The sequence below is a fragment of the Poecilia reticulata genome, linkage group LG6, assembly GCF_000633615.1.
Source record: "Poecilia reticulata strain Guanapo linkage group LG6, Guppy_female_1.0+MT, whole genome shotgun sequence".
NCBI classification, from domain to species: Eukaryota; Metazoa; Chordata; class Actinopteri; order Cyprinodontiformes; family Poeciliidae; genus Poecilia; species Poecilia reticulata.
In genome coordinates, this window is record NC_024336.1 from 24,104,061 (window position 1) to 24,130,928 (window position 26,868).

The 26,868-nt window shown below is 37.7% G+C and overlaps 2 protein-coding genes across 6 annotated transcripts in view; one reads left to right on the forward strand and one right to left on the reverse strand.

Annotated features, from left to right (window-relative positions):
- Positions 1 to 69: 69 nt before the first annotated feature.
- Positions 70 to 3,074, reverse strand: rcn2 (reticulocalbin 2). Of its 2 annotated transcripts, none has more exons than XM_008412302.1 (8): positions 2,965 to 3,074; positions 2,437 to 2,580; positions 2,252 to 2,354; positions 1,973 to 2,169; positions 1,050 to 1,163; positions 838 to 931; positions 603 to 742; positions 70 to 231 (listed from the first exon to the last, which is right to left on the reverse strand). In XM_008412302.1, exons 2-8 carry the CDS (start codon positions 2,578 to 2,580, stop codon positions 88 to 90), a joined length of 936 nt encoding a protein of 311 aa, XP_008410524.1. In that variant the 5' UTR covers positions 2,965 to 3,074; the 3' UTR covers positions 70 to 87. The 2 variants fall into 2 exon arrangements, with proteins under 2 accessions (XP_008410524.1, XP_008410525.1); XM_008412303.2 differs by having other exon boundaries at positions 2,910 to 2,966.
- A 438-nt stretch (positions 3,075 to 3,512) lies between these two features.
- scaper (S-phase cyclin A-associated protein in the ER) overlaps positions 3,513 to 26,868 on the forward strand; it is a 65,472-nt gene continuing 42,116 nt past the window's right edge. Inside the window, exons 1-20 of one of the 4 annotated variants that reach the window (XM_017305238.1) lie at positions 3,513 to 3,856; positions 8,858 to 8,975; positions 11,027 to 11,103; positions 11,359 to 11,556; positions 14,452 to 14,552; positions 15,007 to 15,123; positions 15,613 to 15,740; positions 15,821 to 15,900; positions 15,976 to 16,107; positions 17,955 to 18,308; positions 19,291 to 19,458; positions 19,553 to 19,616; positions 19,708 to 19,825; positions 21,046 to 21,157; positions 21,582 to 21,722; positions 21,827 to 21,982; positions 22,088 to 22,230; positions 22,517 to 22,598; positions 22,694 to 22,846; positions 25,089 to 25,196. In XM_017305238.1, coding sequence (XP_017160727.1) covers positions 3,689 to 3,856; positions 8,858 to 8,975; positions 11,027 to 11,103; positions 11,359 to 11,556; positions 14,452 to 14,552; positions 15,007 to 15,123; positions 15,613 to 15,740; positions 15,821 to 15,900; positions 15,976 to 16,107; positions 17,955 to 18,308; positions 19,291 to 19,458; positions 19,553 to 19,616; positions 19,708 to 19,825; positions 21,046 to 21,157; positions 21,582 to 21,722; positions 21,827 to 21,982; positions 22,088 to 22,230; positions 22,517 to 22,598; positions 22,694 to 22,846; positions 25,089 to 25,196 — 2,718 coding nt within the window. In that variant the 5' untranslated portion in view covers positions 3,513 to 3,688. Of the gene's footprint in view, positions 3,857 to 6,163; positions 6,603 to 8,857; positions 8,976 to 11,026; positions 11,104 to 11,358; positions 11,557 to 14,451; positions 14,553 to 15,006; positions 15,124 to 15,612; positions 15,741 to 15,820; positions 16,108 to 17,954; positions 18,309 to 19,290; positions 19,459 to 19,552; positions 19,617 to 19,707; positions 19,826 to 21,045; positions 21,158 to 21,581; positions 21,723 to 21,826; positions 21,983 to 22,087; positions 22,231 to 22,516; positions 22,599 to 22,693; positions 22,847 to 25,088; positions 25,197 to 26,868 lie in introns of those variants that run through there. The other 3 variants (XM_008412297.2, XM_008412299.2, XM_008412301.2) reach the window with 3 other exon arrangements.

Sequence of the window (26,868 nt, forward strand, 5' to 3'; positions counted from 1 at the left end):
GTCAGTTCCCATTTCACAATTTAAAGCAAGAAGGGAAAAATATTCAAAGAAATGGAGAGAAGCCAACAATGCAGTTATAAATAATGGTTATAATTCATCATGTGACAACTGGAGGTGTCTGCCATAGTCTGTAACTTCACTGTTAATGAATATTTCTTGGTTTTGCAAAACTTCTGTCACTGAAAGCTGCCCATCTCCATCCTGGTCCATTTCTTTGATGAGATGAAGTGCCTGTTAATGACAATAAAGTAAAATTGTTATGGCCTTAGAGTACAGAATAGGACCAACCCCCTCCACTGCCATCATATGTTGACACATGCTCAATTTAGTTTGATGCAGCTTTGCAACTTTAGAATTGCTACATCTTAGAAATTGTAGATTAAAGGGTCATGATAAAGGGCAAATACACAGAATGCTCATGTTTCACTGGGTTGTTTCCTCACAATCATTGTTGCCTAGATGTTTTTGCTTTCGTTGTACTTCTCTGTATTTAAGGCCTAACATAAAGTTCAATCTCAACAAAGAGAAATGAAAACCTGATAAGTGTAAAGGACGCTAATGTTTTTCTTCCAGCTAATTTTGATAGAGGCGCTGAAGCTTACTTCCTCTCTTGCTGAACCGTAGCTATTAGGCGCAACCCAGCGCAGCTGTTCTTCTCGATCCAGTTTGCCGTTCTGATCTTGGTCGTACAGATCTTTAAATCGTACAGATTCTTCAATCTCCCACTGTGTCGGGGACTCTCCTGATTTACAAAACGAAGAACAAACATTTAAGACAACAAGCTGATTGCAGAGAGTTAATTGGGGGGGGAAAAAAAAAAAGATAGCGTCGCCATACCTTCGTTGTGCACGGTTCCAATAAATTCCGCCAGGGTGATAAATCCGTCTTTATCTGCATCATATTCATTCAGTACATCTTCAACGGCAAAGTCCTGACAGAAAAAAACGAAACAAAAAAAAAAGTCAATTTCTGTTGGTGCAAACCACACCGAGCAAAGACATGCATTATCATATCATATTTTGCAGAAATGAGAACTAAACTCAACTCACTGCCATGTAATCCACTTCAAATGCGTGAGTGAAGGCAAGAAACTCAGTCGCGTTGAGGCCGGGTGTGTCGTCCATGTCGGCAAAATAAAAGCGCCTCTTTTCCTTTAAGACAAGCTAACAGTGATATGAGAATATGTTACAGCATCAGTTAAAGAAGGATGTGGAGTAATCAGTGAGATTTGACTTTGCTTTAAAAAAAAAAAAAAGGGCTCATACCCCTTGAACCTTCTCACATTTCATCATGTTACAATAACAAACCGTGTATTTTACTGGGTTGTTTTAAGATAGATCAACACAAAGTAGCACATAGTTATGAAGTTAAAGTTTTCCTTTTTTTCCCCCACACCCACAAATTGTGAGGTGCTTTTGAAGTCAGCCCTTTTTTACTCTGCTACCCCAAGAAAACAAAAATCAAATGTAAGCAATTAGCCAAGACATCCATGGTAACCGTAAGGGCTGCAGAGACTCACAGGTTAGGTGGAGAATCTGTTGAAAGGGGAACTATTATTGCTCAGGATGCATACTTCATCCTGAACACACCACACCCACCTTCAAAAGAGGGTGGAGGCAGCATTATGGTGCATTGATGTTTTCTTCACAAAGGGCAACAGAGCACGCAAGAATTGATGCGAGTCAAATAAAGCTGCACAATATATTGAATCGTGCAGCGATTCAATATAAAAAAACTGGCAGGCGTAACTGGAGCAAATGTGGTTCAACAAACTATTGACGTAGCAGGGTTTACCACAAATGCTGCCCCCATTTCTCAGATTTTTATACGTACCAGTTTTTCACCAGGTATCATTTACCTACAACATAACAACTGTGCTTCATGTGTTGGTTTATAACACAAAATTCCAATAAAATGCCGTGAAAAGATTTCCTGAATACTTTTCAGAAGTCACTGTATAACACAAGCATACTTGTCTAAGAGACTCTTGCTCTGGGTCCTCCAGTACAGTGTCATTATCAAAAGGGATGAGTTCCTCATGACTAAGAGAGCTGTACTCCTCCCAGGTAACAACACCGTCAATGTTAGTATCAAACTGGGTGAACCGCTCTCCTGCATCTTCTATAGCGTATTGTTTGTAGACATGCTGAATCCACAGAGTGATCTCCTCTAAGAATAAGACACAACGTGACCAGATTAAAATGCATTTCAGTTTGTCTATTTTTGCCTTTTTGACCTTACTTAAAGTTACCTCCACTTAGTAGATTATCCCGGTTTGTGTCAATCTTCTCTACAACTGCCATCATCTTCTTTCTCTGCTCTGCTTGGCTGAGTTCTTTTGTTTCCCTGGTGCTCTAAACAAAAAAGGCAAAGGTAAGTGGAATGAAACATTAGCAAAGGATTAACAAATAAAACATGACCAAAATATAAAATAACCTCCTCTCCTAGCAGAACAGCCATGTCATGGTCAGGGTTGTGCTGTTCCCCGATGTAATGATCTTCATGGATATGGTCAGATGAGCCTAACTGTCCAACAATATATTGAAGGATCAGCAGAAAGAGGAATACCGTGTGTTCCATCTGTTATGAAATAGATTGAAACGTAAGTAAGGGTAAATGTAAACATGGCAAACAGAAATATCCGATGCAACTTCGCTATCTGGTGGTCTGCAGGTGGAAGTTCAAACAAAAACCTTGCCAAATCCAAACATAATTCCTGCGCTTAGTATATGAGACTAGTGAAGAAGATTAAAGAAGCCTAGCAAAAAAGAATTTTGTTTTTTTTGTCTGGCGGTTGATTTGCTAATAAGAATAGCGAAAACTGTGCAAATGAAAGAAACTATAGAAGAAGAGAAAAAGCAAAGACAACGTTAATACAAATACTCTCAGTTAAAACAAGACACCAATACCTTAACTGCGACTAAGCTAATTTATACAGTTGTTACAAGTTAAAAACGTTATTACCGTGAAACGTACAGCGTTTACTTTAGCAATGTTCAAAGTGGCGGAGTACGGGATGTCCGTTAAAGAACTTCAAATTAAAAGAGGCAAGGAAATAATTGTTTATTTTCTAATTTGATAAATATATACATTCGGTTGAAAATTCTTTAGAAGTAAAACTGCAAATTTCATCGAGAATAAACGTGTATTTATTTATTTTTAAATACGCTTTTTATCTGCTTCAGCAAGTATATGTTATGCTGTTATGATTTTTATTTTTGATGTTTATGTTTAGTTTTATTTCACGACTCCCAACCGAGATATTTACCCCAAAAAAACTGTATTGAAGGAATTGTAATCGTTTTACTTAATGCTTTTACTTTGAAAACAAATTCATGTTGTAAACTCAACCAACCGCCCGTGGATGTCCCGCCTGATCTCACTGGTTGCCATGGCAGACAATGCAAAGTCCCGCCCACCAAAAATATGTGCCACCCTTTAATCTACGTTGTACTGTATGTGACTGGCTGTTGCTTGTGTCGTTGCCAGGTTACTATAATTTCATTGGAGAATTTTGGCGTCAGTCACATAAACGAACTCAACGCACTTCCTGCTACCACTCGAGTAGGTTGTCCTTAGTGTCATGTATTTATCTGACATGTTTTTCCATCACCATTGACCAGAAGACAACTTTGCATTCGAACGTTCATTACCGAGAAACACTAAGAACTGAACTTGAGGCGGGTCGATGTCTAAAGACAACCGCCATGATGGGAGACGGCGTGGCGCTGGCCAGCACCGTCTCGGCCCGAGAGTTAGCCAAGGTGTTGACGGGAGGGAAAGGTCTGGGAGCAACAGCTCTGGCTCCTCGCACGGAGGAGGCAAAAGCAAAAGTACATCCACGCTTTCATCTAAGGTATGTATAAAGCAGCAGCTTTGCTCATAAGGAAACATTAACGGCTAAAAAGAACAGTTTCATTGCTGTACCGAGACATGCTAGGTTAGCTTACATGTCTGGGATGGGATTACTTACCTTTTAGTAGGTGTGTTACCTTCAAAAAAGTGGCTCCCTTTGAACTTTTCCTTTCCAAAGAGCAGGAGCCAGTATTTTAACCATATGTAGTTGTTTAATTATATAAAACTTGTTCATACATGTGGGAATGTAGCTGAAAAATAATGATTGTCCTCGTAAAATGGAGACATGCGCATAAAACCAGTAACCCACATTGTTTTCTTTTCATGTACTGTTCTTCTGTAGTTATGTCTACTAAAATTGAGGGCTTGTGTTGCTTCTATCTAACTAGTTTGATATTTTCAGAATAACTATGTTTCTTATGAATCTATTTGAATAACGTTATCAAGGATGAAATTGGTAAAAGTAAAATGTTTAATTATTTTGCCTTCTTTGATTAAACGCAGGTACATTAGAATAATACTTGGTGTATAAACGCAAAACAAACGGCATATGTTGACAGTATGCCCCATATTTTGCAAAACGGATAAATTAGCACTTTAGTACACGTAGCACAAAAAAAGCAATAAACCAGCATAAAACCATCATTTTGTTGTCTATTAAACATTTAAATATACATATGTAATTTATTTTAGCCTCGCAATAAAGCTGCTTTTTTCAACGCTTCAACAAAAACGACAAAACCAAAAATCTTGTTCACAAGTCTTGTGGATCAACATTATGTTGTTATGTTTTGGTCAACTAAAACAAATACTTCTTCATGTGTGCAGTGCACTCAGATTTTATGACATTGTCACATGGGAATGCTACACAGTCTGATGATTATATAGGTTTTACAGCTGGCTAATTCAATTACACATCAGATTTTTATGAGCATAATTTCCAATTTAGGACATCATCGTCTTAAAGTCATGTGGGGCTTAACTTTGCTGCATATTTTCTGATCAGTGAGATGCCTTTAAAGTCTACTGCTAATAAAGATACCTTGTGGGCACATAGGTTTGTTTGTTTGACCAAACGACTAGCTTTGCCTTCACACAGGCAAAACATAAAAGCAACTTTGACTAATTTAATGCACGATGTTATCCTAACATAAAAAGTTATTTATTCTTAGCTTCTCAATTGTTCAGAGCTTACAAATGGAACATTGAGAGTTCAGACATAACATGTGAACTTCTGTTGTGTCACTGTTGAAGAACTTGAATTAATGTTTTTCATTTGGATGTCATGTCAGAGCCACACACACATATATATATTTACAATTTAAAATCTGTGAAGAAAGTGTCTTGCACTTCCATAGGACTACATAAAATCCTGTTAAATAAATTGGCAACCAAAGTCTATGTTTTAATCCATGTATAATTTAATTATCTTTGCAAAATAAATTCATCTACACTGCATATTGTTTTCTACATGTTTAATAAGAAAAAGTGCTAGTCAGACAAGACAAAATTAAAATTTCTGGCTTAAATGCAAAACTCTATTTATGTAGGTATATTAACACTGCACTTCACTACGAACACACCAACCCTTATTGTGAAACATGGTCGTGGCAGCATCATGCTGTGGGATGCATTTCTTCAGCAGGCTCAATAAAGCAGGTTAGAGTTTGATGGAGAATGGTTGGAGGTAAAAACAGTCTAACCCTGAAAGAAAACCTGTTGGAGGCTGTAAAAGACTTCAAGGTAGAGCGGGCACACACCACTCCAGCAGATGAGACTGAGCATACAGACCAAAACCTCTTATGTTTTGGCCCAGTCAAAGACCAGAGCTAAATCCCATTGCAAACCTTGGGAGGAGTTACTTCACAGGCACTTTATCCAGTCTTCCAGATGTTAAGCTTTTTTGGAAAGATGAGTGGGCAAAAATTTCAGTTTGTAGATGTGCAAAGCTTTAAAGACAGACCTCAAATTATTCTCAACAAAATGTGCTTCTACAAAGGATTAAGTGGGGAGATTGAATACAAGTGTACTACACACATTTTTCATTAAAAAAAAAAGGAAAACACGCATCTTTTTCCATCCTTTTTAACTTTTCCAATGTTTTGCACTTTGGAGCCATTAGATGCAGATCATCCCTCTGTTAGCTCACCCAAACAGAACCCTGTTAGTGTCACCCTGCAATTGTGCTCTTATCCCTCTGTCAGCTCGGTATAGAGGGGCAGAGGGGGCAGGCTCGCTGCGTGCACATGACTGCGCAGCGCTGTGGCAGAAGGAAAGTGAGAGACGTGAAGCAGAGATAGCGGGGGATCTGATGCAGAGCTGGGAGCGACGACGAGGGGAGCTGTAAACATAGGAAGCTGCATACAGTAGCTAGTAGAAGAGACTGGCAGGCGGCAAGTCAGGCCTGAGAAGTGGCTGCTAACTCAGCAGAGTGCCGAGGGCTCAGGCTAGATTACTGAAAGAGAGGTCTGGACAGAATAGTGGAAGGGAAAGGAAGGACCGATGGGCAATTGTCCTCTTGTCTCTCTCAGTCGCCTTTGAGAGAGGAGTTGGCACAGCTGGGCAAGTTGCTATAGCAGAGTGGACTACACAGTGGGCGTCTATTTTGGTCCTGCTGTCAGACAACGATGTCACCTTGGACAAATGGCAGTGCCGGTTAGAAGGAACAGGTTGCATGGATTGGGCTACCAAGTATGTCAGGAGTGGATAAAGACGAGGAACCCGCTCACAGACTCTTCTTCTACTCTGTATGTATGATCTAATGTTTTTATTCCCATGTTTTGCTAATGAGTCAGCGCTCCCTTTCTGTTCATGCTTATGTCTGCTTGTGGGTCTTGCCAAGAGGGAAACCTGACACTTGCCCCTTACTCAGCACTGTCTTGAAATTAAACAGGCGGTGTAGTGCATGGCAATGGACTCCCTGGCCAAGTAAGATAACAGTAGTTAGACACTAAAGTGTTTATCTGCTCTGCAGGCCAGGTGACAGCTTGCATACAGCTTATTAAGTACTCATTAAGTGGCTCACAACAATGTTGTTGGAAGGCTTTTTGTTTACCTCGGCTATTGCACAGGTGTTTAGGAGTTGCGAGTAGGTACAGCATTCTTAAAGAGAATTTCATCTACTGGCGGTCCAGGTTTGAGCATAAATCTGTGCTCCCTACATGGCAGCTTTTCCATGTTTTACTGTGCAGTTCTTTGATGTTCTTTTATGTCTTTGTAGTGTCTTTCTAGTTACGAGAATAAAGTCCAGGCCACGCCACTTGACAAGTAAAGAATTTTGCTCACCAAAAGTAGGTCAGCTGGCCTTCTCCCTTAGGGACGTTAAATACTATCAGACAATTGCACGCATGCTGTTTCTGCATGTGTATCGCCTAATGAGTCATGTTGATATGTATTCTGGTAGGATTAAATGAAGTGGCATGTTGCATTACATCATGCCAAATTAATGCTTGTTTTCTCACATCTTCAGATATAGCTGAACATATCTGTGGTTTTTTTTTGTTGTTGTTTTTTTACATAAACCAGAAGAAGGATTGTTTTCTTCTGTGCTGTGCTGCAGCAGCCTATTTGAGAGGCAGCCAAGTAAAGACACAGTTTGTTCCATGACTCATTTTAACTAGGCTTATTTCAGGTGGTGGTTATAGTTCAACTATAAAATGGCATGAAAATGAATTCCTTTGATTTTGATTTCACACAAGCATAGATTCAATAATTTAGAGGAAGTGCGGGAGTGGTGCTGGCGTTTCTGTGAGGAGGATAAACACAAGACGGAAAGATCTAAACTGAAAGACCTTGCGCTGTTTCTTCGTTATCCCCCTTCCTAAAAGCAGATTATGTCATATAAACAAGTTTTATTTTTATGACACATCTCTATGTGGCGGTGATTTTGCTGATCCGATGTTTTATCACAGACTTTATTGATGTGTTTGTGATAAAGGGTGCAAAATCTGACGGTATGTTTTTTTTTTTTTTTKTTTTTTTTTTTTTTAGTTCATAGGATTTCTTCACTCGAGGTTGCAGTCAGGTTCACTGATGCATATTCAATGTGTAGGTCAACCATGATGCTCGCTGAGCACAGAGTGTGTTTGAAGCCTCTGCCTCTAGCTGTTTCTTGTCATGGTCTGTGCCATTAAACTTCACCCCTATGCTTATTATGTTTCAATGTTGTGTCTTCAGTTCTGGTTCAAACAATAGCAAGCACGAGTCAATGATTAGAACAATATTTTCTAATATACTTTTATTTGAAAATACTAAAAATGCATCAATTTTACAGCAACTTTTTACATCATTAACCCTCCTGCCCCTCCCCCCCAAATGATGCTCGTTAGGATTAAAAGCAATAAAGTACTTGTGTAAGATTGTGTAACTTTGTGTGCATCAATGTTTGAATAACTAAAGATATTCTGCTGCTGTGTATATTTCAACTGTTGTTCAAAATCTGTGTGCAAGATGTCTTAAAATGTAGGTAACCATAGCAACACTAGTCATTTCAGGCTGAGCTGTAGGCTAACACTGCAGTTTGAAGTTTTTTAATGGTTTACCAGTCTTTATTCTCAATTTTTTGTATTTAATTTTGTAGAAATGTAGAAATTTGGACCATTTGTCCAATTTTTAAAATAGCCTAAATACAATTTTTTCTATTCATCAACCATAATATCCTCTAAAACACCTTGTCCTTCCTGTTTTGGAGACCATTAACATGCCCAGGATTTAATTTTTTATTGTTGTGTGTTATGATCACTCAGTTAAAGCGAGTATACGTTTCGAGATCTTGTGAGAAACTACAACAACCCCAGGCATAAAAGTTTTGTGAGAGTTATTTGGGTGTGATCTTGTAAAACATCTTCTTCTTAATAAGAAGGTGTAGCTCAAGTGAAATATGTATATTTTACCAACAGCAAAATTGTTGAAATTTGTGACATTTTAGCAATACAATGCATTTATGTGGAAAACTAACTGACCAGGGGAAAATTTGTAGTAAGTTCTCCTCTCTGTCCTGCAGGCCTCCTTTCAGCGTTCCAACAGCCACGACAAAGTGCGAAAAATAGTTGCAGAAGAGGGTCGCGCTGCTCGGAATCTGATCGCCTGGAGTGTCCCTTTGGAGAATAAAGAGGAGGAAGGTTGGTAACTGCATGCAAAACAAAATTTTCACCAATAAAATTATTATTATGCAGGGGGTGTCACTAATTGGTTTATTTGTGTTTAGGTATTCTTTAGTGAATGCCAAATGTTTAGTTATTTATTTGGAGTTTCCTGCTGATTTTACATGGAGCTCATGTTGGATGGGTGCGGTGTATGGTTGGGATTTTTCAAACCGTTTACTGGGCAGCTGAAATGAAAGCCAAGACGTAGCTGTTTTTTCAGCTGCAGACTTGGAGTCAGGATTTCCGAGAAGTTGTCAGAGAAAATCGCCGGTATTACTTTTATTACTGAGGAGGGCAGGATGAGGTGATGCAGCTCTAAGAACATCATTGATGTTTTTAGAGTTTACACTGCACCTGTACAATGTTTGCAGTACAATCTTCTTAGAAGGGAGCAGATTGACAGTTGGTTTACTACCAAAACTTGAAGAGATGGAACTGCAATTCATTAAGTAATTACTGAGTTAATACACATGCTCTCCAGTATGTTTGTGTGATTTCCTCTGATTGAATGCATCATGAGGTCACTTGTGAGAGTTGATCTTTGGTGACAGAACAGCATAATGATAATAACTTTTAATTATTTGTTTGTTTTTTGTGTCGTACATTAAAAGTGCCCAGCTGCACAAGGTCTTTGGCACTTCACTCTGTTTATTTATGCTAACAGGCTGCTTGTTGTAATGCTTTAAGTTTATTGTTCGCTGTGGACATTCATCAATTTATCCCACTTTCCAGATTGATATGCGTATTGACATAAACTAATTAAAGCTACACTATATATTAAATTGCAGTGGTCATTAAAGTTTTGATTAGTGCAATACAGTAATCCAAAAGGACTGCCCAGTGCCTACATGAAGTATGAGGTGGGATATTATATTTAATGTGCTGTTTATTCACACTTTGCATATCAGGAAAACATTTGCAGAGTTGAAAGGCCTTTTACTACCAAGGCCACCATCTGATTTGTGTCTTTGTGGCTGGGTGGCTAAAGCTTATGGAGCGTGGTATGAAAACTGTGATTTGAGCCAGAATTTTCTACAGCTGCAAATTCACAGCAATATAACTTGCAGACATAAACAGGGAGCACTGATTAAGGCATGGGAATAAAAATTATTCATTTTTAAAATTACTATATTGAGAGGCATTTTGCTTTATTTTCAGCCTCTCAACAGTAAAATGACTGTAGGAAAAGATGACAATATTTTTCCTCACCGTTTTGGAAAATAAAGTGAATTCAACTGCACATCCATGCATAAATACTTTGCCTGCATTAAGTAACTTACAGTTAAGTACCATGTTGTATCCTTTCTTGACCCTTTGCTCATATTTTAGAGTTTTAATTATTTTTTCAGACTTCTGATAGTGTTTTTTTTACAATCTTTCCAAATAAATGACTTATTTATAAATCAAAGTTACAAGATGTATGTAAAAAGAATTTTCACAAGATGTTTAATCATATTTTCAAGACTTGAATAATACGGTCAGGATTTGGGAATACCTGTGAGACTTTTGGACTTTAGTCCACCTGACACAGAAAGATCCACTCAGAATTTTCTGACATCCTTCCAATGCCTTAAGTGTGTTCACAGGAAGAATTGATTTACCACCAGTTATTAAATTCTACTTTAATATATTGTATGTACTTTGGATCTGAAGTTTGTCTCTGGTTAGTTTTTCTGTTACATTTTAGTTGATGTCAACATTCTTTTTTGTTGCTGAAAGAAAAACTTACTGAGGTGTCTGGTTGATTTTATTGTTTAAAGATATGACCTTAACATTTCTGAATTAGTTTGATAGCTGCAAAATGTATTCTTGGCCCTTTTGTTTACATTTGCATTCATAATTTTCTTTTGTTATTAATTTTGAGAATTAAATTTTTGGAGCAGTGGTTAGCGTGACCATATTCCTGTTTTGGTCATCGTTGATTTGTGACAGTTTCACTGGAGTAATGCAAACATGTTGACAGTTGACATATATTTTTTAGAAAGTTAATGCAAGGCTCATTATCTGTCTACTTTCATCCTTTAAAGCAAAATCCAAAGGCTGTGCCAGTAACTGTTCAAAGTCTCAAAGGGTCAACGCTGGACAACAGAAGAATAAAAAACAGGTTAGAATATCATCTTGTTCCAGTAGAGGGCCCTGTTCACCAACATAATTTGTCATTTTCTTTTACATCAGATCAACTCCCTGGTTTACAATGTATGAGTAAATCTATACATTTGTATTGATTTGTTGTAGAACATGCATTAGTCATCTCAGTCTTTATAAAAAAGGATTTAGCATTTACATAATCTAATTTAAAATAAAAAACAGGTTAATGCCACAAGGATTTGTGTTTCCATTATATTCTGTTTGTTCACAGAATGCTGGTGTGGAAAGTAAGATCACATCTGGAACCGTATTGGACAAGGGTACTGACAAGAGCCCCACCAAAGCCAGACAGCCCCGCAAAGTGGACCTGCGTGCTCGATACTGGGCATTCCTGTTCGACAACCTGCGCCGGGCAGTGGATGAAATTTACGTCACATGTGAATCTGATCAAAGTGTCTTAGAATGCAAGGTTAGTCTCATTCATTCATTCATCATAATCTGGGCTTTCCCAAATAGTTTAAAGCTGTAGTGTAATCTTGTTGTACATTGCCTTCTGAAATTGAGGAATATTTTTTTTTAAAATCTTTCTCTTTCATGTGTGGCACTTAGAAAATATAATAGGTGACCTTAACAGACAGAAAACGGGAATGATTTAGTCTGATTGTGTGTCAGTTAGCAAAAAGTGTTTATGTACCTTTTACTACAATATATGCAATGTTTTTGGTTTCTAGTGGTTAGCCTAATTGTTTATTTTTGTCTTAATAGAAAAGTGTGCTAGTTAGATATTACAGTTCTGATGCAAAGATCATTTGGTCACATTTCGTTTTTAAATTTTACATTCGTATTGATACCTGCTTATGGCACAGGGACTCTGACGTTTTGTTTAGATGGTTACTGTACATTCATATTATGTGTAGCAACTACACTGCTCAAAAAAATAAAGGGAACACTTTAACATTTAAGTGAACACTGAAGTGTTCCCTTTATTTTTTTGAGCAGTATATATAACATATAGTATTTTTAGTGTTTTTATTTGAACTGCATCTTCTGAAACAGAAATTGGCTGTTTTAGCTCCACAGATAAAAGATAAAAAAAAAGAAAAAATGCAGATAAAATTAACAACTTTCACTAAATCTTTTTTTTTCTTGATGGTGTTGGGATGGTTTTCATGGACCCCTGTGCTGTTAGTTGTTCCTCCAGGACATTCTAACATGACAGTACATGTCCACCATGCTGCATTATGCTGAATGTGGTTCTGATGACGGCCACCGGTCTGTCCCAAACCCCGGTTCCCCACCGTGTGCTTAGCTCGGTGTCAGTGCCCCAGCACAGTTCCCGGTGGTGCGATAAGCATGCTGTCTGTTGTCGTGTGTCAGAAGACAAGCTGCTGGGTGTGTGTCCTGTTTTTTTTTTTTGTTTTCTCTCTCCGTCCATATTCCACTCTCTCACTCACTACTCTCCAATGCTGGCTAATGGGTATGAAGCGTTGTTGCTGGTCATAATCCCCTATCCCACCCAGCTTGGGCTTAATGGACATTGATAAATGATGGAGTCAACTGGAGAGGAAGCAGAGTGCTTTGATTACCCTCAGCGACAATCCCCTGGTGGAGCGGCGGGCTGTCTGTGTTGGATGCACTTACAAAAACAGCTCACCATTTTCCACCTAAAACTCTATGAACATCATCATCATCGAAGGGAAGTGATGCCTAATTATCCGCTAAGGCAGTGTTACTGTAATAGATGACATAATTTCATGTAAGCACTCTCTGCTGACCTAATAGAAATTGCTTTCTGTGTCAAATGAAAATTGTTTTCTGAGCAGTCGAGATGATATGTTTTTCTTAATAAAAGCCACACTTCTTAACCAAGAGCAGAATGGAGACTCTGGCTCTCTAACAGGATAAATGGTCACCAGTTGTTTCTTATAAATGTATTATATTTTTAAGTAGTTTCTGTTTTTACACCAGATTGCTTCCCACATGATATTTGACTTATGAAGAGGATAAGCAGTTCCTTCCCAATGTTATCAGTCATTACCAAATGAACACCGTAGCAGTAGCTGAGGACTGTGATGGTTGACCAGTGCTAATCAGCAGGCACACTGCTATACACATCTTTCACCGGATTGACTTGTCTATTAACTAAAAGCACCATGAAGCTTTACTCTCAATTACCACTCCCTTCATGCTACACATCAATCAGTTGTGTCTGTTTCATTGCAGCTCTGGGAAACAGCTTCTCACAGGCCACCACTTCTGCAAAACCAATGCTGCAATTCAGTCCAAGTGCAAATAAGCATTTGTTGTAAAGGATGTAAAGGATTGGCATGCTGCTCTGTTCTTTGTTAGAGCTTTCCTGTGAAATGTTTGTCTTTATATAGTTCTTGTTATCAAGCAAATCTATACTACCTTTCTATGGCTGTGCCTGTTATTGATCAACCAAATGGAATCTCCTTACTATATAATGGCTTACATCTTTTTAAGTAATTATTTGAAACAGATTTTTATAATTGTGCAATCTCATAAAGTAGAGTTAAGACGAAGCTAGATTTACTGGCTTTAAGTTAAAGGCTTCTGTAAGGTCTCAACAGTCATCAAAAGTCTTGTATTTAATGGTTATATTTTTTTTCATTTAAAATTTCTGTTAAATATGGCAAGATTTTTAAAGTCATGTCTTCAGATTCAAACATATGACGAAATTAGATGATGAAAGATTAGAACATGATTTTATTTTTTTATCAAAGCACAGACATTTTGCTGTCATCTATAAGGTATATTTGCTGTTCAATGCTCATGAGTTAGTTTCTTCCTTTTAAGGTAGCTGCATATGCTAGCTTTTTAGTGGCCAGGGAGCCCTTTAGGTGGAAATTGCTATTGTTGTTTATATTTTATAAACTAAAAATGATCAATTAAATTAAATGTGGGAAAACGGTCTGAGACGGATTGTACTTAAGGTGTTATATTGCAGCATATGTATTACATGTAAGTAATCCAATGTTATTTTGTGTAAATTCTTAGGTGTATAACTTCTGCAAGGATTATGTTTTTGCCCAGGAGAAAATGTCACAGGGCTGTTTTTTACTTTTCAACAAAAAACCTTGTTTATGTTTTGTTTTAAGAGCTTTCATAGCTTTCAAAATTAATCAATATTGGCAGATCACATACTGACAAATCATGAAATGTTTTCCTTTTCAGTAAATCCTTCAAAACTAAACTTTATTGCCCTTTTTGTACATTTCCCCATATTTAGTCAGTGAACACTACTTTGAAGCCTTTCAGAATTTACTAGTTTTCAATTCTCTTGTTACCATTTGGTGCATCTGAGTAATATCAACCTTTGTCCTTGATGTTTAATATTTTTTAGGAGGTGTTGATGATGTTGGACAACTATGTTCGAGATTTCAAAGCACTCATAGACTGGATTCAGCTTCAGGAAAAATTGGAGAAAACAGACGCGCAGAATAGGCGAGTATTTTTTGTTTGTATTTTTTATTTATTTTATTTACCGTTGATTTCTGTCCTTATTTGTTTCCAAGTCTCACTCAATCCTTCTGCTAAGCTGTTCTCGGCAATGAGACTGGAAGTGCAGGTGTCTGCTCCGTGGCTTTGAGTCACAAACAGAAAAGATCAATAGTCCGCTTGGCTTTAATTCAAAGGGATCCATGAGTTTATTGGCTTCTCTTTAACACAGTGACCGCTGCAGTCATAAATTGACTAAGAAATTAAATTCCAAGTGCCGCCTCCCTATTTGTCCATATAAAGTGTACTGTTAATCAATAGGGCAATCTCAAACTTTTGCATGTTTTTGGCAATTATTAGCTATTCAGCTTTTATACAAATAATGTGAGGCAGGTCTGTGCATATCGATTAACAATGAATCAAGAAATTTGAAATAAAGCATCTCGTTAAAATTGTGCAGACCGACTTCTTTAGCGTGGGAGGTGCGAAAGATGTCCCCTGGACGCCATGTAATGCCAAGTCCCACTGCAGACAGAATAGTGCCACCTTCAGCCACACGTCGCACTCTAAACTTTGGGTAAGCATACTGTTTTTTTTTTTTTTTTTTTTTTTAGATGCACTGTGAATTTGATGATATTCGAAAGAGCAGACAGTGTGTAGCAAATAGGCCAATGATTATTGAGGTATTGGTGTAATGCAATTTGTTGAGGCTCTCACTCTTCACTTACAGAATTAGTGAAAAGGTGTAGAGGAAAGCGTCGGTTAAAGACTGCTGAAGCATTGGTTCAATATGTGCACTGCTTTGTAATCTGATGCTGCAGGAAATGGATATTGATCATGACGGAGCCCTGTTGTATAATCCAGTTCTATGCTAGCTCACACTGGAGCCCACAGGGAGGGGTAGACAGACAATCGTTTGTAGTTTGAAGCGTTTTCCATGGTCTTACCAATAAAAGCTTTGCTTTTAAGTTAATTTTACCTCTGTTGACATTTGGTTGACCTCAAACATTGCTTTTTTTTTTTTTTTTTTACATTTTTATATACGTGTATCTCTGATCTTCATCAGTGGTCCTCCGCCAGCTCTGGCCGCCGCTCGGCTCTCCCACACAGGTCCCAGCTGGGCGGACAGAGTAAAGTGCACTCAGGCCACCCACAGCACCAGTCAACCAACCACATTCCCAGCAGAAAAACCCAGTAAGAAACAACTCAAAATCCAACTCCACCTTACTGTCAAAAAAAAGAATTTATTAAATTTCTCTTTCCCCCCCCCCCAGGTAAAAAAGATGCAGAAGGCTGGGAGACGGTGCAGCGGGGACGGACTGCCAAACCCCGCTCTGCTTCCATGGTTGCCAAGGTCAGTCCTGTCTTGGCTCGTGTCCCCGCTAAGCAGGACAGCGCCAAGTGTAATCGGTCACATCTACCACCACAGGAACAGCCACAGCGCCGTCCTGAGTGTCCCTCGGACAAGGACGTGACCCAAACTGACTCCAGGCAGCAAGTTACTGAGGAGCTTGTCCCAGTGGATGAGGTTGAACATCCACAAAATGGACACATAATGGAGGTACTAATGTTGAGTACCGCATGACATCTCTCTGCTAGAGCAGTCCCTGGATATCAATTATTCACATGGAGCAGTGTAACATTAGCTCATTTTATCAGCCGCATTTGTTTTTGTTTTGGGCTCTGAGATATTAATAGGCAGAGCGTCCAGACGGACCTGTCAGCTTTGAAGCGATTGATTATACATTTTAGAAGCAGACGGACTTGTTTTCATTCTCATGAATAAAAGCTGACAACTCAAACACACTTGGTAAGGGTGTGTTATAACCTTTGGTTGTTGTAAAACTACAAATCTGTATGTTAGTCTACCAGCTCAGTTTGACTCGGATGACTACAGCATGATTAGTAGACATGGGCTGGGAGGAGATTGTCACCATATGATAACCTTAAGTTAAAAATGCTACAGTATAATGATTTATATTTATTAATGCAATATATGAGAAGAAAAATCAATAACATAATCTAATTGCTTTCATTTAAACCTAAAAGCAACAATTACTCCTAGCATACAGAATTTTTAACATTGATTTTGACAATTATAATTATTCATTATTTTGATACATGGACTTATCACTTAAATAAACTTTATTTGCAGGACATTTTTTATGCAGATGTACTTAACACAAAGTGCAGTACAGAGCTTAAAAACAGATGAACCGTTCAGTATAAACTCTCCAAACTAGAAAAAAAAAATCAATTAAAGGATGATGAACTGAGAAACTGAAATCATCTGGTGAGGAAACGATAAATAAATAAATATAAAAACTAGCAAAGACTAAACGCTATAAAAACCTAAACTAATAAAATTGGAAGCATTTTGTTAGGGTTTTCACATTAAAATGTATTGAATAACCACAGAACCTTTTTAATATTGCTTAATGAAACAAATAATATTGCAAAACATAAATGATAATTGACTGACTAAAAACTGAAGGACATTTGTTTGAACAGGTAAAGGTTGTAATAAAAGGCAATTTCATAGCTGTTGCTGTTTTTTTAATTAAAGATCTAGTTAATATAACAATTAGTTCTACATATTATAGAAGTGAGTACATAAACTGTTGCATTGGACTGAGAGAGACAATGGTTTTGTCAAGTTGTTAAAGTTAATTTAGAATCTTATATGATGCAGAGGTTTTCGACCTGATCTGCAGAGGTTATGGCCAGTTGAAATGTATTTTTTGAGAGGCTGCTCATTCTGCTTTTTTATTGAATAGCACGATATTAGCTGGTTATTTGGGTTATCTTCCCAGTTAATGCCCGCAGTCGATATGCCACTCGTAGCTCCTATATCAGTTTTAAAAACCATTGCCTTTATAAAAACGATAAGGAGTGCTCCTTCAGCTTCTACTGAAGGAGCACTGTATTCCTGTATTTATTATTTTTGATACATAGACTCATCATTTAAATAAACTTTATTTGCAGGACATTTTTCATGCAGATGTATTTAACACAAAGTGCTTTTGCTTTTTCTTTTTTTTTAATGGCTGAAAATATTTCCAAATAACTAAAATATTTTTTTAGTGTCAGCAAATTAAGCTTTTTTTTTTGGTCAACTATAGAAAAATCTGATCAAATCAGCACTTTGCCATCTGATTAAAGTTGCTTCAAACTCAAGAAACATTGTGACGTAATGTTTAAGAACATTATAGAACCTCAGGATATCTTCACAGTAATGACTGGCCCATGTCTAAAAGCATGTTAGTTCAGCCTCCCTGCATGATTTTGTTTTCTTGTATGTGGTTGATTACAATTTATTTGTTTTAGTTTTACATCATCATAATGAACTGGATGAAAAAAATGCATGTCTAATTCAGTTTGCGTGTGTTTGTGTGACTGTTGGTGCAGCCCCCAGCAGAGCCTATGCAACACTCAGAGCACTGTGTCGACGCACCCTGTGAAGACGTGCCTCCCCCCGTAGCATCACTTGTCCCATTCCAGGCCTCAGAGTGCCCCAAGTCCAAAGCCCCAGTCCCACCAACAGACTCTATTACTATGTCAATCCCAGTCTGTGCTCAGACCATTACAGCATCCGTCGACCTGCACCAGACGAATGGGCTCAGTAGTGTGTTGGCCTCTGGGGACGCTGGAGCTGAGGGGGGCGTGTCACAGGGCATGACAACATCTGCTCCAGGACGGGCCGAGGCTCCCATGGCAGCGGTGAAACTGGAGAGTGTGCTGGACCCCACAGAGCTTTCTACTGTGAGTGCTGAGAGATGGAGGAGCAGAGGGAGGGGATGGCTGAGAGGGCAGAGATCCCCTAGGGTTCTTTATCGCCTAAACAAAGTCGGTCTCAAGAAACCTTCAGACCAAAATGTGCAGACAGGACCCCGTAGCTCTGTTTAGTGTTGGGATAGCAGCATTCATTGGTAAAAATAGCTGTGACTAGATGGCTTATGTATTATAGAAAGCATTTCAAGACTGTTGGCTAAAATTAATCTCTCAACTTCATTTAAATGTTTACATGTTTTTTTGGTACATGACATTCCGCTCCAAATTATATGCAATTATAATGCAATTGGTGTTAAAAGACAAGTGTAGTATCTTTTAGGTCATTGTGAGACTAATTTATTTAATATAAAAATCCCTAACCGGCCCTAAGAAACTCCAGAATAAATTGTGCTTTTTTCCACTTAAGATGGTTTGAAGCTTTTGCTTCACTAGAATTGTGTTTTCTAATTTTTTTTAACACTCCAATCCTTAAATTAATATTTAAGTTGCCTCCTCCCACCATCTCTTCACCCTCACTGTTAATGTGCCCTGCATGACTTTTGGATGCTTCCCCACTTGTAATAGTTGTGGTGGCTGTGTGGTATAAACTGTGATTGGATTGAAGTGGTATTTGGATTCTTGATGCACGCTCATAAAAGTCATAGCAGAACCTTTAACTGATTTGAAAAAATCCTTTACCTGGTATAATAGGAAGAGGTAAATCACTTTCAGTGTATTATCCTTATACAGTTGCGTGTTTAGTCCTTAGAGATCATACGCATTGATCTAAAGAAGAGTTTATATATTATTTAAAGGTTTTATTTATTCCCAGATATCTTTAAATTTTTTTTTTTTTATAAGTGAAATATTTTTTGTAGTCTATTTACCCAGCGTAAAGCGTTTAAGTTTGAACCACGTAACATTTTTAAAGTGGTTAATCTGTTTATCTAATTGAACTGGTGGATGTGCGCAGCCTCAGTCGATGGCCGAGGTCCTGGCTAAGAAAGAGGAGCTGGCGGACCGGCTGGAGAAGGCCAATGAGGAGGCCATAGCCAGCGCCATCGCTGAGGAAGAGCAGCTGACCAGAGAGATTCAGGCAGAGAATAACGACCTGGAGACTGACAATGAAAGTGATTTTACTGTAAGATTACTCGTGCTTTATTTGTTTAACTTCACCATCTTTGGTCGATGTCTGAGGTATTTTGTAAATTAATTAATACAACTTTCCACCAAAGGCTAACAGTTATGGGGTTTATGGAGGCAACATCGATTGGAGCGATATGTTGGCTGAATTTGATGGTATGGAATGTAACGTCTAAATGACTTTTTTTTTTTTTTTATGCAGGAGTAACGGTGGTCAGTGTATTCAAATTGGTTTCCCTTTTTGTAGCTCGAGAATCTTGGCGTCAGAGTACCTCTTGGGGGGATATGGTAGAGGAAGAGCCGGCCCGCCCTCCTGGACATGGAATCCACATGCATGAGAAATTGTCCTCTCCATCACGCAAAAGGTAAAATATTTGTCTTCTTTTACGCAGATTTTCCTCTGTTTGGTTTAATAAAGTGTTTTCCCACAATATTGTTTTGTTCTACCCTGCCGTTTCAAACAGAACTGATCAGATGTAACTACTTAACGTTCGAGAAGCAATTTGGCTGTTGTCAGAAGCCAGATGCAAATCATATTTTGTTGTTCAGGGGGTTTTAGGACATGAATGTTCGCTAACCCAGCACTAGTATTTAACTGGTTTTTTTTTTTTTTTTTTATCTTCCAAAAGTAGTATTGCTTAGTTTTTATAGATTTAGTTGAATCATAATTAGTCTAGCAACTTACACACATCAATAAATCTTTGTGACAGGAACTTGGCTACAACCAATTCTGGAGCAAAACAGACAAGAAATACAACAGAAGGCAACCTAAACAATGTGCTTGACTTAAAATGAATAACTACCTGACAAAAAAATAAATTGTTTCTTTTAACTACTTTTGTAACATTTGTACCCTGAAGTGTAAAGGAATCGTTCCAATATTTTCTTGAGAATATTTACATAAAGCAGTAACACCCATTAATGCACTTTTTTTTTTAAATCAGCTTTCTTAAACTGAAACCTTTACAACTACTCTTTCAATGTTTCCTATCTTGCCATTTGTGCTGATGACACCTGGCATAGCTCTAGACATGAAGAAGTGAGGAAAATTTTATGGAACTTTCCTGTCTGAATGGACAATTTGTATTGGGTTCAAATGAGTGGAATTCTGTACCATAACATGTTATCATGTTATTTGTAATTTGTTTTACTCGTGTTAAACTATGAAGTTTCATTGTCCTCAGTTTTTCAGAAAAACATTGACCAAAGTAATCAGAAAGCAGGTCAAGCCATCAGTTTAATTTTGAAGCATTCTCCTTACAAAGGTGAATATGGAGGTGAACCTCCTTGCATAGGTTATCTACAGTCAATACTTTCTGCAGTGACTGTAGATAACAACATAAAGGGCAAATAGGGGATCTTTTTAAAGGGTAATTACTGCAATATTCAAGGTCTAGTTTCATTGGTTCTGTAGCTGTTGTCCTCATATGGAGGAATTTTTTGATACATCAAACTTCCCTTTTTCCCTCCAGTAATTGACATCATGATTATAAATTACTTTTTTAAATCCCTTATCATTTTTGCAACCTCCCACCATTTTAAGGCAGGTTACCGAATGATCTATTTCCATAATTTCTTTTTACAGAACAATTGCAGAGTCAAAGAAGAAACACGAGGAGAAACAACTGAAGGCACAGCAGCTGAGGGACAAACTCCGTGAGGAAAAGACGCTCAAGTTGCAGAAGCTCATGGAGAGAGTAAGTCAGCTGGCCTGATGGCTAGGTTACTAAAGAAACTTTATTCAGGCTATGCTCACACTGGCTCACAACGAGCATGTCTTTCAACACACTGCCTCATAGAATCACTAAATATTAAAATTCTCTCCTGTCACATTTAGGCCAGCTGGCCGCAGCCAGACATGAGATCTCTTGCCAAAATCTACAGTCTTTTATGAAGTTTGTTTTCATTCTCCAAGCCATAGCAAAATGAAAAAGTTGTAGAATAAATTGGGTTAACCACATAAATTCATAAAGTGGTGTTTATTCTTATTAATCCCCACAAGGACACGCAAGTGAAGGCAGTAAATGAGGGCAGAGGGGATATCGCTGTTTAGTCTTTATGAATCTGTTATGCATTCCTCTAGTTTCACCTCACCAACTGATCACTCTTCACTTTCTGTAGGAGAAGGATGTGCGAAAATGGAAAGAGCAGTTGTTGGACCAGCGTCGGAAGATGATGGAAGAAAAACTTTTGCACGCTGAGTTCAAGAGAGAGCTGCAACTCCAGGCCATTGTGAAAAAAGCTCAAGAAGAAGAGGCCAAGGTAGAGAAGGGAATTCCTGAAAAATTCTAACAATGTGTCCTTTCCAAAATTTAAGTTTGAATCCACATCTCTTTATGTTGTGTGTTCTTACCATTTTCTGTCAGGTGAATGAAATAGCTTTCATCAACACTCTGGAAGCCCAGAATAAGAGGCACGACGCACTGGCCAAGTTAAATGAATATGAACAACGCCTTAATGAGCTGCAGGAAGAGAGGCAGAGAAGACAGGAAGAGAAGCAGGCTAGAGATGAGGCAGTTCAGGTTGGGTTTTTATTTATTTCATGTTTTGGTCTGTTTGTATTTTTAATTTGCCAATCAGACAGTTGGCTATATCTACATTTAGTTATTTTTCTTTTACTCTTGTAGGAACGCAAGCGGGTCTTAGAAGCAGAGCGGCAGGCGAGAGTGGAGGAGCTGCTGACGAAGAGGAAGGAGCAGGAGGCTCGTATCGAGCAGCAGAGGCAGGAGAAAGAGAAGGCCAGGGAGGATGCAGCAAGGGAAAGGGCCAGGTTTGTGCTCTGACATTCCTTAAATTTGGGTGTTTTTAACATTGTTTTAGGATGCATGTAAATTCAGTAATGTTTTGATAAAATTATGTATTACTTTTTTCCATTATCCAAGAATATCTACTTTAACTATGTACTAAAATGTGAAAAAAAAAGTTCACAGTACGACTACTTTAATCTCTTACTAAAAATCAGCAAATAGATGTAAAGCATTTGTCAATTATCTGTTATATTATTGGACAACATAATGTGAGCATTTACATTTAAGTGCATCTTTTTCAATCTACAGAGACCGAGAGGAGCGTCTGGCTGCTCTTAGTGCCGCCCAACAAGAGGCAATGGAGGAGCTTCAGAAGAAAATTCAAATGAAGGTGTGCACATGTTGCTGTTTTTGCAGACATGCTCCAGGAATATCCTCTTTCCCAATAAACCTAAATTGTTTTCATTGTTTTTGGATTTCTCCCAGCATGACGAGAGCAGCCGAAGGCATATGGAGCAAATTGAGCAAAGAAAAGAGAAAGCTGCTGAGCTCAGCAGCGGTCGACATGCGAACACAGACTACGCCCCTAAACTGACACCTTATGAGCGCAAGAAACAGTGCTCACTTTGTGGGGTTGTGGTATGTAATGTTTCAGAGCTTGTTGTGTCGTATTGGGTATCATTTTAGCTCAAACATTCAAATGAAAATTCCACATTAACATAAAAATTCTCAATACAGCAAAATAATACGAAGGGTCAAATTAGCTAAAAGCGGAATATCTGTTCTGTAACTTTAAATGTGTCAACAGCTAACTCTGAATCAGACTCAAACGTGTGACAAATGCCAAATGTCATTAACAATTTACATAAAATAATTCTTAGGAACATTCACCAAAAGCGACATTAGCATGATCATGATAAATATCATATCAACCACCGCAACGTTTATAACTGATTATCTACAAAGAATAAATTGATAACTGCTGATGAACAATAGGAAACGACAGAAAAGAGCTGAGCAATATGGCTAAGACTAATAAAATACGCTGGACAATGGAAGATGGAGGAAACCGGCCATCTGTGAAATCCTCTGACTTGTCATTCAAGATGGATGCTGATTCACCAGATATTAAATATTTTTCCCTTTCAGCCACACACTATTTAGCACAACTCTGTTGGGGTTATTTCAATGCTGAGAATCACATGGTAGAAATGTTGTGGAAATGATTAATATTGCATTTATACACACACTGCTAAGTAAAATGATAATAGAATTTGCCGACCTGAATCATTATTTGATGTTGGCCTGTTTAATTATAAAAACAGGAAAAGAGAGTAATGGACCCTTTTTTGGGCTTTGGTAATTTAAAGCAACTTTGACGCAATCTTTGGCTGTCTTTGTAGGAAAAATGCTGACTTGAAGGTTATTCAAAGGATTTTTAAAGAGTGCTCATTTAAATGTTGATTTAACAGCATTTATTAAACTGATGTATAAATTACTATATTCCTTTTTTTTTTCTTTTTTTCTTTGAAGCATCTGGCAGTAAATTACACAAGCACACATTTATCTTTGATTAACTGGCTGCCATTATGACAAGGGTGGGACACCTTGGCACTTCCAACCGGCATCAGATAAAGAGAAGGGTCAAGGGCAAAATAGGGAATCTTGTTAAAATGTTAACTGACCTTGGGCTGACATTTGACACCAGAGATCACGGTTGGGTCAGCAGCAAGCACTTTGTTTAATGACATTAAACACAAACCACCTCAAATGGCCGGTTTGCAGAAAATGATTAAAAACTATTGCCGCTTTCACTACTGCTTCTTCGCATGGCAATTTGTCAGACAAGCTCTACAGTAAGACCTCCTTGAAAAAATGTTCATACCCTTTGAACCTTTGTGCTTTCAAGTTACACAATGTGCAAACTTCAATGTATTTATTAGGGGTTTTATGTATTAAACCAATACAACATAGGACATGATTAGTATGTGTAAATAGTAGTTCCAGTACTGCAATACACAGAATCTGTGGCAAAACCACTCAATCAGACTCAGAGGAATGAGAAAAAAATTTCTAGAAGTTCAAAGCCGTTGGAGACATTTTACAGAATATGCAGTGAAAAGTGGTTCTAAAAAGTATCGACTCGAATTTAGTTAATCCTGAAATTATTCATTTTTAGAAGTAAAATATTTTAAATTTATTTACTGATAATTTTTTAATGTTTCCACTGATATTTTGACAATGTATCTTTGATGAGGAGCTGAAGTCATTGAGACTTGACCGCTTTATTAGAATTGCGTTGATCTTTAGCTCCCTCAAAATATTCACATTTTATATTTGTAGCTGTGATTAGTTTGGGCTGGACTCCAGTTGGGCCACTCCAAAACATTCATATTTTTGCCAGTCATAAACCTCCAGCCCTAAACGGAGTATGAATAATTTTGGATTTAACTGTAGGCTCAATATATACTTTTTAGATTTATATTTGTTTAAAAAAAAGAAAAGCTGAAAAACATGGATCATTTTTCTCCATCTTTAAAAGTATGCGCAGCTTTGTCTTAGTGTTTTTACATAAAATCCTAATTCTAATAAATCTATGGTAGAAACAATTTTGTGAAATAATTGAGGAAGTATGAATAATTTTGCAAGGCACTATTTATTCTGTGCAGGTAAATTAGCGACAAACACAACCTTCCTTAAGTTGGAGTTAATGCACCATGCTTTGGGCAATTTATTCTCTAAACTGAGGTTTAGCAGTCATAGATCGGCCCATTGTGCCTATCTGTGTGATGTATTGTGTCACCAGGATAAAACCCTTTCTTGTTCTTGCCTCCATTGTGCCCATTGCACTGACCTCTGACTACTATGTTTGCTTTTGCAGATCACCTCAGAGGTGCACCTGTTCAGCCACACCAAGGGCAAGAAGCACCAGCAGGCCGTGCGAGACAGTAGCAGCATCCAAGGCCGGGAACTCTCTGATGAGGAAGTGGTGCGTATCACCAACATGCTGCTGGGAACAAACATCCCTTCATTGTGTCGGAGACTAGTGCCCTGCTGCCGCTTGTGTTTTGTAAATAGACAAAGTGAAACAGCAGTTGTCCTTTTGACGTATGCAATGTGATCGTTTATGGATTCTATTCTATTCTGTCACAGCACTGTTGCTTGCTTTGTGAGGTTAGAAATGTACATAGTTAGGCTTCAGTGAAGGTTTGATGTTACCCTGTTGTCCCTAGGCCCTTTTTTTTTTGTCATAGAATGGCTTTCTGTGGGAAAGCAGCTTCTTATTGCAAGGCACTCTGTCAGGCTGCAATATGAGATTGGCTTTTCAGTAAAGCTCATTGTGTGGCTGACAACTGTTGGTGCTAGAAGCAGCCCCTTTGGTCTTCCTGTTCCTTTTATTTTACCTTTTAAAACAGAACAATCAATACCTTTGACTTTTTGCTCTCGGCATTATAATAATTATTTCCTCTTATCTCACTATTTTTAGGCACTTACTGCATTTTTACTTCCCTATTAAGACATTAGGAGCATACATTTAGATTTACTTGCAGTATTTTATAACATTGTCACTGTTTTCCTAAAAGGTGTAAATCTAGTTTTTTAATCAAAATTGTAGAATATTCAAATTAATCTCACCGTTTTTAGTTGCTGTTCCTACTGATCTGTTGTTTCAGTGAAATGCTTTAGCACAGCTCTGGAACTAGGCAGCTATTGTCAAACTTGGCACACGCTTACATTTTTGTTTTATTTATGTTTTTTACTCAAGACTTTTGGGTAAAGTTTAAAATGTGATAATTGCCTAGATCAGATTAGAATGAAAAATCTGATCTTGTGACCTGTCTTGCAGCTTTGGCAAATGTATGGTGGGTCTCGTTGCCTTGAAGATAGATTTGTTCTACACAAGTGGGAAATCTAGCCTTTGTTTACCCGTTTTAACAAATTATTTCCATTTGACATCAATGAATTACTACATTATTGGCTGTATTTGGACCAGGTAGCAAATTGGACTGGCCATAGCAATTCTACAAAGGCAAAGATAACAAGCACTAACAAATTATAATACATCAAAGGCTACTACTAATAGATCTTCTACTACTGCTACATCCATTGTCACTGTTACAACTAATAATACACCCACTACTACTATTACTACTACTAATAAAAAATAATAATGTGCCAAATGCATATTTTATTTTAAGTAACTAAATAAATTAGTTATGTTTCCCTTGTGGTATTTAGTATGTGTATTTGTAATTTGCCAATTCAAATTTTTGCCAACACAGATATATATATATATATATATTTTTTTTTTTTTTACTACCGACATTGTCAGGTGTTATAAGGCCACTATACTCCCTCACTGTTCCAGAATTATTTTACTGAAAAATATTGAGCAATACCCTTGAAACAATACAAACTTGTTTTAGCTGCATATGAGGTAGTGCTCTCAGATATGAATGAAATGTTGGTCTTAATTCTCCTATGATTTGGGGAGCTTATTTATTAATCACTTAAGATAAAGAACGTTTTGCTAATTAAATATTATTTGGTTTTTGTAAAGCTTGAAATACACAACCAGCAGAGGGGTGGCCTTTCAGTGCAGTCTAATGCTGACTATATTTTAAAGCAATTTACATTCAGAATATTGATTGGAGAAAAAA